The following is a 17860-nucleotide window of genomic DNA, read 5'->3' on the forward strand; positions in this document are numbered from 1 at the left end:
GATTCTGGGAAGTCAAAATTTGAGTCGCTGAACTGGAAAGCCTGCTTTGCCTTGTGCAGAAAACACCTGAAATCCACCAGGAACGCCTTGACACGAGAAGGCACAAACTACAGGAACTGAAATCCAGGACTAATTCTGGTTTGTTCTTGTTTTAACCCTGAGAAGTAGAGGATGCCCAGTCTCTAACCCAATATTTAAAATGTGATAGTCACCCCCACTGCAAAGCAAGATGGATTATCCCTAGTACTATTTACTATTTACTATTCACTATTCCTGTATAGTCCTAAATACCCCAGTAACAGTACCTATAAACTATGACACTTTTTGAACAAAATAGTCTCTGCGAATGGGAAGCCCTAAAATGCTGCTTTAATTTATCGTACTTCCAAACAGAACTCCTTTGGGGCAAATCCCAACAGCCAAACAGTCAAGGGCTTTCCCTACTGAATGCAACCGTTACCGTGATGTTATGCCCTTAATGCACAACGAGAAGTATTTCCTACCGTGCTGGCTTTCTGGCAGTGGAGCAACACCCACCACTGCCACTTCTTTTTTTTTTTTTTTTTTTTTTTAAATTACGTCTGTCTTAAAAAGATCCCGCTAATTAAATGTATGCCTTCTAGATTGTCACTGTTCAAAGCAGTTTAAAGCAGAAGCCTGACTTTCTAGTGGGCTTTCTTCTTCTGCCAAACTCATCTGCTGAACCCCACTATTAATGGAAGGGTTAGGTCTGTGTCATGGCACCACCATGTGAAAATGCTACTACTGAAGGTTCTGTTTCAAAAACACAAGCATCCTGGGGATCAGCAGAGTTATGAGAGGAAATACAGATTACAGGGCATCTTAAAGCATGTGTGTAAATGTTTGCTGGCAAATGACAACAGCTTTCTAAACAAACTAGAACAATGTTGAAATGTGACAGCTTCACACGTAACAGTATTTTAAAACAGTCAGTCCCAGCTGTTAATACTGGCTGTATGTTTGGGGCCATATGCTACCTTTTACAATATAAAACCAAGTCCACTTGGCACGTGAAAAACGTGCACCTCTCAGCAATACCTCCCCACGTTGCATCCGTTCAAAAGATTTAAAGTCCTACCAGTCTTTTCAAAACCAAATGCGTTGCTGTGTTATTTTGCACACATGTAAGCTACCAGCAAGCTTTTACTGCTGGCGTTTTTCTGTCGCTAGTCTTTTCTCGGCTAATCTCCCACTGTCACTGGAAATCTCACCACGTTGGACGGTTTACTGAAAACATTTTATTGTAATCAAAAAGTGACGTATCAGGGCTCTGCGTATTCTGCAAATCATTCTGCTGATATTTCATAATCGGTTGTAACAGCTGCTTCTGGCAGGCAATTAAAAAACATACTCAACCATGAAGATGTTCACAGTACCTGAAACTCCACCCAAAGTAATGAACGGTGGTTAAAACTAAGATGCCCCAGCAAAACCTTTCACGTTGCATTGTCACAACTCACAATTCTGAACAAAATGTTCACTTCTATAAAGCTCCAATGTAAAGATCCAGCTGCAATATTTCAAGGGCAGCACAGTCGCCTTCATGCCGTTACTTGCAACACTTGAATTCGTTCACATTTTAAGAAAATTTGATACAGATGACTTAAGAATTCAGTCTTTTTTTCATTATCTGTCGTTCCATGGAGTGACAGATTTCACTTTTTAGTCATCCTTCTCTTTGCTCTTCTTCGATTTTTTTCTTCTTGTGTTTGAGTTTTGTCCCAAACTCAGCATTGGGAAAGCCTTTATTCTCATCCCCTTTTCTTCTCTTTTGGTGTTTTTTACATTCATTTCCTTTGCCATCTTCCAGCGGATATTCCATGTCCTTCTCATTTGATTGTGGTGGATCTTTCATGCCGTGGCGCTCTCTTCCAGAAGGTTTTTCAGGGTCACGTCCATCTCTATTATGACTTCTGTGGCTTTGCCCACCAGGAGAGTCTTCCCTGCGTCCCCGAGCATATGGCAAATTCTCTCGTCTGGTCCCAGGTGGACCAGACCTATCTGGAGAAATGCTCTCTCTATTTACTGCTGGTCGAGGTTGAGCGCCAGCAGCAAAGCCCTTGTAAAACTTTTCGTACCATTCTCTATAGTTCCGTTCCCATTCTCTGTATCTCTCCTTTTCAAAGCGACCTCTGAGGTCAACAGATCTGCCATGGTAAGCTTTCATATCATACGGGGGAACTTCTCGGTATCTCTTAAAGTACTGCCTTTCTCCATCCCCTCGAGGTATAGTCCGTTTAGTGGGAGACTGGCCTCGAAACGCTGGAGACCTTGACCTAGAGCGACAGTTACGACTCTTCCCTTTGCCTCTTCTTGGATAGGGTGGTGATCGCGAGAAGGAACGAGAAGGGGAACGCCTAAATGATCGAGAGTAGGAGCCAGAGCGGGAAGAACCTGATCTTGACTTGGAGTGGGTACACGAACTTCTAGAGTAAAATGAAGCACTATAGGGAGACTTGGACCTTAGAAAAAAAAACAACACAAAAACCATAAATGAAGTTAATTCAAAACAGTCACTCTCCTGGTTGATTTTTCTCCTCCCAAAATTAGTTGTTTGGGGGTTTTTCCCCTCTCCATATGCTTATGTCAAAGCTGCTTTCAGCTGCTGACATAACGCTACTGCAAATTGGAGGACGTGATAACATGTAAAAGTTTCTGCTTACAAGAGAGAACACCTGCTGCTTTGATAGTGTAAAAGCATAGAGGAAGGGTAAGTTTATATCCACCATTTCTGTCACATGAACTGCCACAGCTCTTGATTGACTGAAGGTGGCCTATACTGGCTTCTGCTGGTCCGCAAAGGCACACGTGTTTCACTACTCAGGCACGACATGCAGTGCAAACCCTTTTTGGTGCAGTAAGACGCAAAAAGAGCAAGTCTTAATGGCTACAGTGCACTATCAAACATCAAGAAGACACGATTCAGCCTGAAGACAGTAAAGCTCCATTTTAAAATGCCCGCTCAGTCCATTTAACTTCACTACTGATTTGGCAATTTGTACAGGATGCAAAATACAGCAAAATACGGATTGTACAGCAATTCTACATACAGGACACTTCTAGCCACATGGCCTAGCAAAATTTTCCACATCATAGCTCTAACCAAGGATAGTGACGGCTTCTGAACTCAGCCTCTAGTACTACAACCCATTGCCATTACTCTAGGAAAGCTACTGGCAGCGTTACTAACAGAGCTGTTCATACTCCTGCCCATGTGATTTTTGGGGACAGAAGACATGAGCTACCCTGAGCTTTTTCTTCACAAGTTTTGCTTTTATTAGTTTTTAAAGAACCATTTCACATTATTCTGCATATGTTCATTAGCATCATTCCTCCCCTTTAGGAAGAGACACACCTGCTCCTTAACAACTGCTGCCCAATTCTAACGATCCGTCTGCTGTAGCCTCTGCCGTATGTGAGCTAGTACCCTACATATGAAACCCCCATCGCTGCTAATCCCTTGAATCATCCAGTCCATCCAATGACAGAAGGATGGAGTGGAACTCCTCCTCATTCTTCTACACAATCTGCTTCTCCCTTACGGACTCTGCCCTGATTTTAAAGAGGAAAGAGAACAAAGCGGGAGCGTGGTGGCGAGCATTTTTCTCCCTGCTTTCTGTTCATTTGAGATGACACTCATTTCTTGGTCTTCACACTTGCCCTCCACATCCTCATCCCCGGCACGTCCCTCAGTCTTCTCTCCTCATACTCAGCTTTGCAACTGTGCATGGAGGCTGCCCATGCTGAAAAGAGACTCCCATCTCCCGTGTGCCGAGTGCCCACCGCTCCTCTGCCACTCCTTGATACGCTTAATGCTTCCCACGTTGTTGATGACATATTTGGCCTGTTCTTGTCCCTGAACTGTTATTTTCTTCCTTACTGAATTTCAGATTTCAGACAATCTGTGGGATGGATCCTGGTTTCTGTTATTTATTTATCTTAAGATTTTAGAAACACAATGCACCCTTACAATCTACCTAGAACAAATTTATACCAAAAGGAAGGACGAGCTTGACACTGCGACAATAGATAAGGCAGGCTCCTCTCTCTCCCTCTGAGAGAAAGCAGCTTGGCTGTTGGAGATGACTATATTGAAGAAATTCAAAATTGTCAGAAACTAACAGCACTGACTTTTCCAATCATGTGCTCAATCAGTATCAACTAAGTTGCCAAAAAAAAAAAAAAGAGAATGTTGGAGTCTGGTTGCTATCAGGAAATCAATTTTTTCAGCTCTGTTCAGCCAGCAATCAAAAGGGTGGCTTTCCATCCGATCCTTTGATTCTGTTTCATTTTTATATGTAACTATAGTGTCCTCAAAAAAACGTCGTTTCTCAGAGTCCTCTTTTCAATCATGTACCGGGGTTTTATGTTAAATAATCTCACCGCAAGCACAGACTCCCTCCGTCAAAGCCAATTCAAATTAAGCCGTTTAAACAATAATTACCACTTGTATTCTCCACAGCTATCTGTGCATTCTTTCTTCATTGTAAATCAGCTGTTGTATAAGGTACGTGTTATGGCCTCGTTACAAGCAGTAATAGATTGAATTGCTGTGGAATACTTACAGTTCCCAGCCTGGTCTGCCACCTGCTGAGCGAGGTGTACTGGCTCTCGTTGGATGACGACCTTTTGGAGTCGGGAGAGGACAAAGAGAAAAATCCCATTCAGTGTATCTGAAGGCCATTTCTTTACAGAATTTCTGAAGTTATAGTTACTTACCAGTTGTGGGCACTGATTGTCCTTGGGGGCCCGGAAGACTTGGTAATGCTGGTTGTCTTCGTACAGGAACCTGACAGGCCTTGTGAGTAAATGCAGACGGTTGGAAAAGAAGCTCTACTAAATGCAAGAATCACTGCATATGTTGAAATACAACTTACCTTCTCTTTCAACAAACTGCTGACCGACAGCCAGGGAGATGCAGAAGGTTCAGCAGCAGTCACCAGAGCAGCAGGAGGTATAACACTATCAGCATTGCTACAAAAAAAAACCCCAAATTTTTATTGTTCAAACAGTCTTTTGAAGGGCTACTGTCATGTCTGTAAATATTTCACATTTACAGTGTTTCAGTGTTTATTATCCAATCTGTACGCGTCACTGACTATGCTGTGTATTACTGAGGATGACTCTGACTTATCATAATATTGATTATAGAAATACTGTAGAAAGAAGTACTGTGAAAACACCTGGCCTATTTTACCCAGGATTGTGCTTTTACACTTTTCATGGAAATATTATTTCCTCGGTACTAAAGAGAAATTAACCCACTCAAGAAGGTTTGCCATAACAAAATGGTTTCTTTAGGAATTGCTAGCCCCTTCAAATGAAAGGGCTCCTGGGGAAAAAGCGTTCCTCTCTCAGGCTAAGCCTGTACGGAATGACTGATACGGGACCCAAACAAGCAATACTTCTGAGAACATTCTTGCAGGAGGCACACTTCCGACTTTTCAAAGTGTCCTCTTTCAAAGTGAGGACTTTCACTAAACAGAACTTCCGCAGTTATCTGAAACTGTCACTAATGAGACATAAATGGCTGTCAGCGCAGCTCAAGGAGAAGAATCTAACTTTGGCATCCTGGTGTCTTTTATGTTCATGTTGATCTACAGATTTACTTACTGCAAAGGTCCAGGAGGTGCAACAGTCATAGTCATGAGTGCTGGTGGAGGTGGTGGCGGCTGCTGCTGCTGCTGAATCGTCTGGTGGAGCCCTTTTGTGTAGCCACTTCCATTGCTGAAGCTGTTCACAGCCTAGAGGCAGAAAAACATTTACCACAAGGTAATATGAAACTTCAGTAGATACATGAACAAAAGCCTCCACAGAGTAAAATTACTTGTGTAGTCCTGTAAATGCTGTCAATCCTAAAATGAATCAACACACAAATACATGCACACATCGCCTTAAACACTGAGAGTAACAACTGGTCACTCAGAGTACCTGTATCTAAAATACTTCAGTGTTAACACCGAATTTGACAGTAAGGCAATCACGTTAAACAAAAGCGCGACCTGAATTTGCCCCACTGTCTCTAAAGAGTTGTCAGCTTCTCCAGCAACAGATAATGGATTTGAAAAGTAAATGTAGCCGATTTAATTTAGCAGGTTTTGAGGAGATGTAAACTAATATTTTCTTCCCTTTTGGCTTTTTACAAATAGACTTGTCTTACAGTTTACGTAAAAGTCATCCTGTTACCTTGCGTAGGAACATGTTGGCAATTAAAGCATCAGGGGAAACGTCTGTCTGATGACACGTTGGGCATGTGTGTTCCTCAGACTCCAGCAATGTTGTTCTAATGCCTGTGCGTAATTAGAATCATCAAAGTAGGTTTAGCCAACAAAAGGAAATTTTGGAGGCTCCAATCAATCATAAAAAGAGATATATGATTAATGAGTGAATATGGTCTTGAATTGAGAGCATGAAGCTATAGATGTTCAACCATGGAAATCATTTCTAGGATGCAGCAAATAACTGTGCGGTTTTGATATTTCACTAACGTAACATTTGAAGACGGCTGCGTCTGGATGTTTTGACTGTCCTTTTTTCCACTCTCTAGTACAGTGAGAAGTCACCACCCTCCAGGTTAATGAATAAAACGCACCTCAAAAGAACATCAGAAGGACTGAGTTGCAAAGGTTTTAACCAGCTCTCCCGTGGAGAAGAATGTGGATTAAATGCCTAACTATTGGTTTGTGGCAGACCACAGTAAGGTTGGCTATACTGAGCCGACCAGAGTTGGCTATACCATTTTGTGTGAGGGAAAGGGCTGTGAGAAAAACTAAATGCATTCAATATCTAATACTGTAATCACCTGCGCAGCTGTGCACTCTTCTAATGCTTGTCCTTCCGCATGTAAAGAGGATTTAACAAGATACGTAAAAAAGGAAAAAAGCTTTCTGCCTTTTTTTTTCCTTTATACGAGAAGAGTCCTTTCCTATTCAGTGGACACTCAAGTATGGAATAGAACTGGTAACAAAGACATTTTGTCATCTCCTGTTTCTGCTTTCAGAAAATCAGATGTGGTGTTTGGAGTGAACGAACCGGGGAGTAACACTTACATTCATCACAATAACTGTTTCCACAGCAGGGAATAACGGCCGCATCAGTCATTATCTCTTTACAAATGAGACATAACAACTCATCTGGAACAGGGTCTTCGGAGGAGGAGGAGGAGGAGGACGGCTCCGCTGGTAAGAAGGGAGGCTTCTCCTTCTTTCCGCTAGCATAAGCTTCCCTGGAGGGCCGGGTGAGGAAGGAAAAATTTAACAATGGGTACAGGAAAACTTTTCCAAGCTCTGGAGTTCCCGGGGCATGAACAGTAGGACCGCCCTATTTTAATACGAGAAAGCATCACGGATTTTGAGGTTAACATACAATGACAATGCTTCCTCCCCCGTGGTTACAGATGCCGGCCAACTTGGCTGCATTGCCACTCAGACATTTACGCATGGTTTCTCTCCTTCACCTTTTGGTCAGCCCAATTAGTTCCATACTTACGCGTTAATAATTGGTATTGCATATGTTCCGCTCTTTGTCAGCATAGCACCCTTTGTATTGGGATCTTTCACCTCCATCATGAAACTCCTTGGAATGCCCGTGCTTTTCTTAATTCTGGCAACAGGCTCAACATTTTTGTCCTGTTAAGAAAAGGAATGCAGACATAGCTCATCTTAAGACCCACACTTAAAATGACACTTTGATGATTAATTTAAGCAGCAAAAGCCCTTAATTCTCTCCTTCTACCTAGCCTAAGGGTTACTCGACCAAAAATACTTATTTTCCTACAGAAATATAGCCAGGATGTTTCAAGGACTTGAGCAGCATTTTGAACTCCGTGGACATTCTTTTGCTAAACTTCAGCTTCCGCAAGGATTACATATGGCTTAGCTCACCATCCACTCAGAGGAGAGGCACAAACCCACTCCTCCTCCACAGCGCAATGCAGAGGGAGAGCCCCATTCAGGGCTCTGAACCAGTCACTGGAGAAACTTAGTTCACCATCGATATGTACGAAGGTTGCATATGCATTCGGCGACTAAAGTTAGATGGCATGAATACTCAACCAGAGACTTGTGTCATTAAAACACGCAAATATTCAATAGGTGGGGTCAAGAGAAACATCTTCCTTTTATACGGAATTCTAAACACTGTGAACTGTCATTAAAAAGCGTTAAAACCAGAAAGATTTTTAATAGTATTGAAATACATAAAAATACGCATGACAGTTCACAGAGAAAGATCTATGGACATATTTAATAGCTACGACCAAGAAAAAAGAACATTTTACCTTTTAAATTCCAGGTTTCCCTTGAATTTTGAAGGGGTTTGCAACATTGCCCTATAACCTCTGGATTTCACCCCACGAGAAACAATGCCTAATCTGAGTGTTCTTGTATTTGTTATGTAATTGCCACGTGAAAAAGGAAAAGCGAAGTAACACCAGAAGTCCCCTGCACTCTTACCCCATTCGTTGGGCAGTTCTTTATGTAGTGGCCAGGTTTTCCGCAACGAAAGCATATATAGGATGGTGGAGGCGTATCCCAGGGTTTGGTCATGTAACTAAAGGGTTTTTGAGAAAAGGAGAAAAAGGTATGCATGTGTCTCTCTTGTTAAAACAAACATCTCTACAATTTGTCCACAATCTTCAAAGAACAGATTTGACGTTATCGACACTTACTTGATTGGATTGTATTCACGGCAAGACTGCATCATCATAGCTTTTATTTTGTCTTCTTCGGAAGCATTGGCTGCAGCCAGATTGTCGGTCTGTTTAAGAGGTAAGCATTTGACACACGCATTAGAAACACATTTGCGCCCACGCAGCCAGAGACGAGACCACTCACCCCATCCTGTAAAGAGCAGCACAACGCTAGCTGGGGCTGCATGAAAACAGCTGCTTATAGAAAATACTGTTGTCCTGAAGGTGTTCTGGGCACTCCTTACGCCATCACATGACGTTTAAGTGCCCGTTAACTTCTTGGGCACTCAAAACCTTAGGCTCTGTTTGCACTTCACATCAAGACTCGTGTAACCAATCCAGTTTTCTTCCAAGCGGACTGAAGCCATGTGTAGAAAAAATGACGCTACCCAGTACTCTTCAACTGATTTTTAAGCTCCAGACTACTGGAAGGAGGAGATAGCCACTGTACGTTTACTGGAGAAAGATGTATGCAACTATCAGTATTTACGCTCTGCAGCGTTAAAAGGACACTCAACTCAAGAGTCGGGGAAGCTCTTTCTGCTTGCTGAAATTCAGCTTCAGACACAGAAGTGTTAAAAGGAATCAAGCTTTTTATAATCCCTCAGCAAGACAACAGACTCTTTGCAGTAGAAGTTTGGCCATCATGTGCTCTCGGCAGTCCAAACCACGTGTTTGGACTCCCCCTACTAACTTCTTCATATTAAGTGATTTAACTACAGTAAGGAAAACCTGCAGGTTTTTTCCAGTTGACTGTGTCCTTTTAACATACAAATTGTCATATAAGCCTTGTGCACCGCTAGATCTTCAAATTATGGAAGCCCGCTGGATTTCTTTAAGCAGCATTTCTTAAAACGCTTTTATTACACACAAGCCCAGTTACAAGCCGGGTCTAAGGGAGTGACTGTCAATGATTTGGACCTTCAGGTACCCATCCTTCAGATCAGCCCCTCATGGCTTTGGCTTTATATGCATTCATTCACAAAAGCAACAAACTAGTTTCTACATTTTATTAAATGGTTGTTTCTTAGACATAGTGTTTTCTCAACAGTAACATAATCCAGAGGGACATCTCTGAAATCATTTCCATTAACATTTACAGAAAACTTTACAGACGCTTCACTCATTTGTTGGAACCCAAACGGTTTACAAAGCACGTCCAAAACCCACAAAACATTACTAGGAATAGACCAAAATTGAAATACAGCATTTAATACGTCGTAATCACAAACCAGAAGCTTGATAACACATTGCCTCCATGCTAAGCCAGTCTGCACTAAAGAGGTCAGAGAAAGTAACAGGTTTGAGCTGCTGTATTTTTCTGAAATACTTAAATTCTCTCAAAAGCCTAAAAGCGTACCCCACTTGGACAGTTTTTCACATTTTAGAGTAAAACTTCACGTGAGGTTCCAGAACTTCACAGACAGGACACGTTTAGGGACAGCACTGATGGAGACCACTGTCTTTTGGTGGATACCTTCCAAACTCTTTCTGTTTTTCTTTATTCCCCCCCACAAATGTACACATTAGGAAACGTGTCTCACACTGCAGTGAGAGAGGGAAGAAGCTCCCAGCGGGAAAAGATTCCTCTTTCTTGGAAATGAACTCCCGCCTGTATTATAATCTTTGTAACTTTAAAGACTAGTGTTTTAATTGGCTAGCACTACGCCTTTTCACAAGGTGCAATTGCTAGGGCTTTCCCAGACAAAGTTACGCATTGTTGAGCAAAAAATGCAAGCAGTTCCAGAGCAAAACACGGTATTACAACAGTTTCAGAGGTCACATCTGCTAATACGCCACACATACACATTGGTAGATTCCAATAAATGATTAGGCGCTTTTTCAGAATTTACACAGTCTGCGTGCAAACAAATTAGGTTGTGTTGCTCACTGTAGGTGCACTACAATTTATGAAGTTGTGCAGCTCTCAAAGAATGGATCTGTAACTGTAATGACCGGCAATTCAGAAATAGCCATGCAAGTGTCCGCGTTACAGAAACGCTTCTATTTTGGCTGTGGCAAAGCCCCCTGAAATGTCCACACCTTGCAGCCAATTCCATTCTTCTGTAAAAAATGTTTTCGTTTCCAACACAAAATTAACGAGATGTATGAAAAATGGTAAACAGCGTCTGAAGGGCTTCTTTTTTGTCTCTTGAAGATGAGTAATCCTGCAACGTTACGTTGAGGCTGATAAGGTACTCCCCTTCTCTCTGCCCAAGCTGGGAACTGCTCTTTACAGGATAGTATCAAAATACACACGCATTGTAAAGTTAAAATAAATACTTTAAGTTATTAAAAATTAAATTAAGGTTTTGTTCACATTACAACAGCTATCCAGCTATAGACCACAGCATAAGAGTTAAAAATACAAAGCAAACGATTTCTTTGGGGAGGGAGTAGGGGTAAGTATTTGACAAGATTATATATATATACATATATTTACCTTCACAAGCTGGGCCAGAGAAAGAGGTGCAGGAGAGTCATCAATCTGTTCACAAAACACGAAACACATATTCAAGTTCCACAGTCAAAACACAGCGATAGTTCACCTCTACTCTAGTCTGAGAGTAACACTATATCCTCTGGGCGTCACTGAAAGAGGCGTTTCAAACCCGGTGTAATTTGTCTTTGTCCAAAACAAAGTCCAAAACTATGAGAGCTTAGGAGTGCCCGTGTGGTTAATGAGAAGAAACTAAATGAATCGAACTGGCTTGAGATGAACTGCTTGCTCCCGAATACCTCAGAGAGGGACCCTTGTCAAATGCTCACAACTGCTTGAAAGTCGAAGGGGTAAGGCGGCTGTCAATTTTCAGCTGAAAAGGTTTTTAAAAAACTATTTATTTGAGAAGGACCCATCACTGCGGGAAACTTATCTTCAGCGTAGTTTGTAAACTAATGGTTAATTTCCCATCATTGATACAGGCACATGGTTATGCTTCTAGGAACAGAGTGTAGCTGCCTGTCAAAATAAAGCACCTGCACATCGGCCCTGGAACATGAACTCTGCCCCTCCGCTCAAGAAGGTTAAAAATGCCAAGCTCGCCATACCCCACAAAGCCCAAACAAAAACAGCAATCCAAAACATCAGCCAATAAAAAGAACCCATCACCTTGTCTAGAAAAAGAATAAGCTGCTCAAATTCCTGAAATGAAGGGGTTTACTACGACAGAGATCCTTGCAGTCACTGACACAGCCACACTAAAAGGATCCCCTTCCGTGCTTTGGCTGTAGTAACAGCAGGAGAGCAGCACACATTTGCAAGCGTGGAATGACAGCTAACGTAAGAGCAAGGTGATGAAGCAATAGCCAAAGAATAAGCTTTTGTGCATCCTGTTTAAAACAATCTTAACTAATGTTAAGTTTGCTGCTTTACTCTACAGCAACAATTGGCAAGCTTTCCAGTGATTTATTCCTACCACGCTAAGATCCAGGTTCTGCTTTGAAATACATCCAGAAACATGTGTATTTCAAACAAAACAAAACAAAATCCCCACACTTTTGACCAAGACCTGAGGTAGATTCCAGACTAAAGCTAATTGTGTCTCCAACACTAGAAGCACCTGAGGCTGCGCTGATTTACAGTGAGAGAGAGGTCACGTAAAGAGCGATGCGAGGCTTCTGCCCTCCCTCCTTTGGTCTTTTGGGGGCTTTTTTGAGACACCTCTGTTAGCTGGTGGTAAGATGCTACTTAGAAATATAATGCAGACATGGCAGGGAACACACGAGGCGAAAAGAATGGTAACTTTATTTATGAACATGTGATTCCTGTTTATACACATGCTAGCAAACAACAAGAAAAATAATGCTTTTCAAGAAATAAAAACCCATCGGAATTAGATCAAATACTACAAATGTGGCTTACATAAATGCACTACATTAAGTGCTGGGGTCACCGGGTCAGTTAAAGTAACTCCAACTCGAGTGATCGGATCCAGTGATCCAGGGTTAGTGTAATGCCTCACACCACTCGAGTGAAGAAAAAGCAGTTCTACTTCAAATAACGATGAAAAACTAAAACCATCACACAGTAAGTTTTATACTACAAGGACTATTTTGAAACACACAGTTTCACACCGTATTCAAGCCAAGTGCCAAATCCAGACCTAGACCACTACCAGTCAAGTATTTCCCTGGGTTACTGATCTAGATTTTAGCAGCAGACTGACAGCGTTTTCAAACCTCAAGAAAAATGCTGCCCCTTTTCCCAATGTAAATTCAAAGTGGGGGTATACTAAAGAAAGGCTTAACCTTTGGGAAATGAAAGCAGCATCCAACCCTGAAAACACCCGGATCCAAAAAGGTACTGCAGGCAGAAGTTAAGAAAAGTGACAGGGATTTTACCCACAAATGCACCACGCTATGCACAAATGCACCAGAGCGGGCAGGGGTGAGCGGCCCTGCTCCCTGCCCCGCAGGGGGACCCTGGGCACAGACCCCAGCCCCCCAGACCCAGACCCCAGCCCCGTGCCTGCCTGGGCACCCAGAAGCTCCCTCCTCTTTGCAGGCAGCCTTTGGGCTCAGTGCTGCTCCGCAGGCAGGGATCATCTCCCAGGGCTCCAGCCTGGAAAGGGGCAGCGGAGGCACCAGCTCAGGCTCCGGGCAGCACCCAGCTGCTCCCAGCGAGCATCCCTCCGGCACCAGCCCAGGGGACCCTGGGCTCCCCGGGGGATGTGTCCCCCGGTGCAGGGAGGCCCGATCCCAGCAGAGCATGAGCAGCCCAGAAAGGCTTCTCCCAGCCCCTGGCCTTGCAGGGGTGGGGGGAGAGGGCAAGCCAAGCTCCCGGCCCCCCGAGCTCCCCAGAGCAGGGTGCCCACCCCACTCCATCCCCACGGTGCCTGCTCCAGCCTGCCCGGGCAGTGGGGGTGCCCACCTCCCTGGAGTGGGGCCCTACCTCTGGCAGCACAAGTGTCCTCTCCTTTAGGGCTTTCATGATGCCTCCTAAATGTCAGCACACACAGAGAGGTTTTGGGCCCCAGGAAGGGCTGGGTGTGTTGTTTGAGGGGTCAGGAGCAGGGGCAAAGGGCTGCGTGGGGAGCAGGGGAGCAGTGCTGTGTTGTGCCCGTCACCAGGCACCGGCAGTTGCAGCTGGAACACGGGCCATGGCAACAGGAGCGCAGTGGGGACGGGAACAAGCCCCCTTACAGGGCGGGCAGCTCAATACATACATGCCCCCCAAAGTTAATAATCCCAACACATTAGACTTCCTCCCTGTCTTAAGCGGTTCTTCCTAACCATGCCCTCATTTAACAAGTGGGTTTGCCCAGAGCATTGCAGACTGTCTTTGGGACGCTGGGGCAAGTGCAGCACGTCCTTCCAAAGAAGTCTGGATGTACCGACATGCCAAGGAAAAACCCAGCCTGTCCTCATCTACAAGTGCTAGCCCAGGCTCCAGGCAGCGCCTTCTGGGCCTTTGAGCCACCGACCCTTCACCATCCTCCGTTCCTTACCATCTCACCATACAACAGCTCTTACGGGTTAGTAGATGAGCAGCCACAAGAGAAGCCCAAAGGCAAAACCCCAGAGGAAACACAGCTACAATTCTGAAAAGCAATCAACAGGTCCCAGTGACACCAAGGGGTCACTGCAGTCTACGGGCAGGGCTGGAACGTGTACTTCTGGTGGCATTTGATCCAAGGCACCTCCTACAGAGCACCCAGCCCTGCTGGGACAGGCGATGCTCTCTGCCTTGGCTCAAACAGTATCACTTCAATTGTACAGTTTTTAGGAACAAATACCCAAGTATTTAAGGACATGAAAAGGCATCGGAACTGTCCTCAAAACGTATGGGATGTGTTGGGATTGGTATTTGTTGAGCCCCCGAGTCAAAAGCAAGAAACAGTACCAAGTTCAGCAATAATGGTTTCTCAGTGGCTTTTGAAAACATTTTCAAAAAGCATTAGGCAAAAAAGTACTTAAAAACAAAAGCTAAGTGATACAATGGGAAAAGGGAAAAAAATACGCTCTAAACATTTTTTGTTGCAACAAACAAAAACCCCACACACCCCCATACAAACATACATATTGGCTAGCTACAGACAGACGTAGCACATCAGTGTGCAAACCTTGAACCAGCATGATCTAAAAACCATCATATATCACCTGTTCAACACAAAGTCATACAGGAAATAGCCTGGCATGTTCAATATGAAATACAATGCATTTGAGGCACAAATACCAATATTCACATTCGAACTGCGCAAGCGATGGCATTACTCAGTCTTTACTACGCTGAATAAGATACACTGTATTTGCAATATATACTGTGTTTTACTGGAAAATACATGAAGTTAATGTTTGCAGAATTAACACAAGGCTATTTGTTTAGGATTTGCTTAGAATGTCTTGTTTAGAATTAAGGGTGTTGAAAAAAGGGTGAGATTGTGTTTTTACATACCGTTTTTGATGTTCCACTCAGTGGCTCAGTTCCGCCTCTAGAAAAAGAAATAAAGGTGATCAGAACTTTAAATAAAGCACTCGTAGCAAACATAAAGCAGTGAAAACAGATCACAAAACCTGAACATCATAACATTATGTTCTAAATAATCTAGTGAATATGGAAATTCATTTGCATACATAAACTGTTCTCTCTTGGTGCACTCAGTGCAACTAATAAAACCCTCCAAAGTCACGTTTCTTTGGCCATACAGTGGTTTCTTCATCCATTTACCTTGAAGAACATACTACAAGGCAAGTAACGCATGTTTGAAAGGCCTCTCCACCATTGCAGCGTACTTTCATCATTCCCAAACATCAGCCCCTCTACCAGTGGTTTCTGCCATGTTTCCAGCTGAAGGAACAGAAAGCTCACCTGCCTGGTTAATTGTCAACATTAGCACAGCAGTGCTGGTCTGTCCTTATCCCCACGTACGGGTGTTTGTTTGATCTTTGATGCCAGCAGCATCTACCCTCTCATTTTGGGGCAGCATGACAATACCCGGGGAGGGTGCCATCCAGCCAGAAGCGGAGGATGCATTGACAAGGTAGCACTAAGCACACATATTTCAATACATACATTCACCCCCAAAGCAAGGCCACGTTTATAAGCACAAGGCTGCCGTGTCCAGAATTACTAGGGAGTGCCTGAAGGCATCTCCTCTGAGATGGAAACAAATTATGAGTTTACACTACAATGGCTATCTGTCGTTCCTATAAAAGCAATAAAAGCAAACGCATATAATAAGGGAGCTCTCCACGGAGAGGAAACAGGATCTACAACTTGGGTCTCAGAAGAGCCAACCCCAAGGACAAACCCAGGAGAATCCTCTTAAAAGTTACCGTTGATGGAGTTGGAACCCCATCTCCCAGCAGGCCTAAAAATGTCAGCCTACTTCGGGACAGATACGGTAACATCTGCCCCACGACGACAAACATTTACTGCAGCTTTAACGAGAGAGATACAAGCAGAATGCCTCCGTAAACTAATAGCCATTAAAAAAGTTCACACGTTGAAACCCCTAGCCAAGAATTCAACGCTTTATGGACACTCACATGGCAGATGTTTTGCCGGCAGCTTTAACTCCTCCAACAGGGATTCTTCTCACAATTACCGACGAGTTCTTAGCAATCAGGGCGTTGTCATCTGTGTACTCTGGAACAACATAAACACAGAAAAAAAATCAGCCAATTTGTAAGAACGCATATTAATTTGTAATTACACAGCACTCCAGAGGATCCTTTTGCAGCTATAAATGCAAAATCCTATATGTAACAGCGCGCTGTTATCGTCTCAACATACTAAGAGGACTTTTCAAGAAGCACATACTTCTTCACTGAGTTGTGATTACGCATGGAAACAAAGAAACACACTTTGTAAAAATGCTATGACGTATATTACAGTAATACTTCAGGGGCTAATATATTTATGAGCATCAATGTTTCACCTAAAACTTTCCTTTCGGTTTCTCAACTGCCATAACAGGATCTCCGTGTTTGGCCTATTTCAAAACATTTTTTCTCCCGGTGACAACAACTGGGCCCATCACAGTTTATTGCCGTCGAACGTTCTGGGTTTAATGCTCTGCTTTACACAGACCCAGCCGTTACAGAAGGGACATCAGCCAGGCAGCCATTCAGCCTGCTGGCATTCGTCAGGCTAGAAGTTCATTAGCAACTGAAGGCAAATTCAGAGACCCTTCTGCAGCAAAGCCCTTCAAGCAAATTAAACCTTTTTCAAAAGCTCTTCGCAGTTTTAGTCAACACTACGAGAAAAATCCGGGACTCCCAAAATGTACCTCTACCTACTCTGCGAGGCCCCCAGCACAAGTCACAGCTCCCGATGGCGGCCGAATCTCATCATGGCTTCCCGCCCCGCTTCATCCCCGCCCCGCATCCCTCCTGGTGCTCCCCACGCCCACGACATGGGCCCCGGCTGGACTCGGGCCACCTGGGGCGACCCGCAGAGAGCCCAGCATGGCTCCCGCAGGCCGCGGCCACCACGGGGGGTCCCCGAGGCCCCGCGCTGCGCCCCACGCACCTGCTCCAGTCTGGGCGTTGCTGATCTGCAAGTCGCTGGTGGCCGCCTTCAGCTTCTCGCGGGCCATGATCTGGCGCTTGAGGTCCCGCAGGCAGATGTTCAGGCCGCTGAAGATGACCCTGTCATACGCCAGCTTGGCAGCGAACTTGTAGTGGATGCACGACATGGTTGTGGCCAGGTGGTCCAGGGGCCACGGCGTCCACAGCGGTACCAAGTGTGGCGGCCTCTGTGCTGGGTTGGGCTGGTGGCAGCGCAGAGAAGGGCCCGCCGAGGGGCCGGGGAAAGCGGTGCGGGCTGAGCCGAGCTCCGTCCCTGCTCCCTCTCTCCCACACAGTGTTGCCAGGCCTGGCCAGTCACTACGGCCACTGGGCAACGGCCCACCGCCCCACCCCCACGCCTCAGGGGACCCAGCGCATTGTGACAAAAGGGCTGTCACTGCCCCTGGCTGCTGGTGTCCCTGGTGTCCCCTGGCCTGTCACCGGCCACTGTCCTGTCACCCCCCAGGTCGGCGGGGTCCCTCCTGTCACCCCCAGGCTGCCACCCCCGCTATCCCCTCCTCCGGGCAGCCAGACGAGCCAAGACAGCCTGGGGGAGATGCAGCCGGCTCTGCAGTGTGGCGCCCGGCTGCCCGCACCGCAGGGCCAGCGAAGGCAGGGGACATCTCAGGGGGGCTGAGT

At 44.8% G+C, this 17860-nt stretch overlaps 1 protein-coding gene across 1 annotated transcript; it reads right to left on the reverse strand.

Moving 5' to 3' along the window:
* Positions 1-1687: 1687 nt before the first annotated feature.
* LOC141743060 (E3 ubiquitin-protein ligase RBBP6-like) lies at positions 1688-17428 on the reverse strand. The gene is made up of 14 exons (XM_074586790.1): positions 17184-17428; positions 16199-16298; positions 15105-15141; positions 11154-11198; positions 8690-8778; positions 8475-8571; positions 7510-7649; positions 7071-7246; positions 6208-6311; positions 5635-5765; positions 4899-4995; positions 4741-4810; positions 4587-4647; positions 1688-2483 (listed from the first exon to the last, which is right to left on the reverse strand). Exons 1-14 carry the CDS (start codon positions 17347-17349, stop codon positions 1688-1690), a joined length of 2109 nt encoding a protein of 702 aa, XP_074442891.1. The 5' UTR covers positions 17350-17428.
* Between the last annotated feature and the right edge of the window lie 432 nt (positions 17429-17860).

Source organism: Larus michahellis, chromosome 4 (assembly GCF_964199755.1).
Source record: "Larus michahellis chromosome 4, bLarMic1.1, whole genome shotgun sequence".
Classification (NCBI taxonomy): Eukaryota; Metazoa; Chordata; class Aves; order Charadriiformes; family Laridae; genus Larus; species Larus michahellis.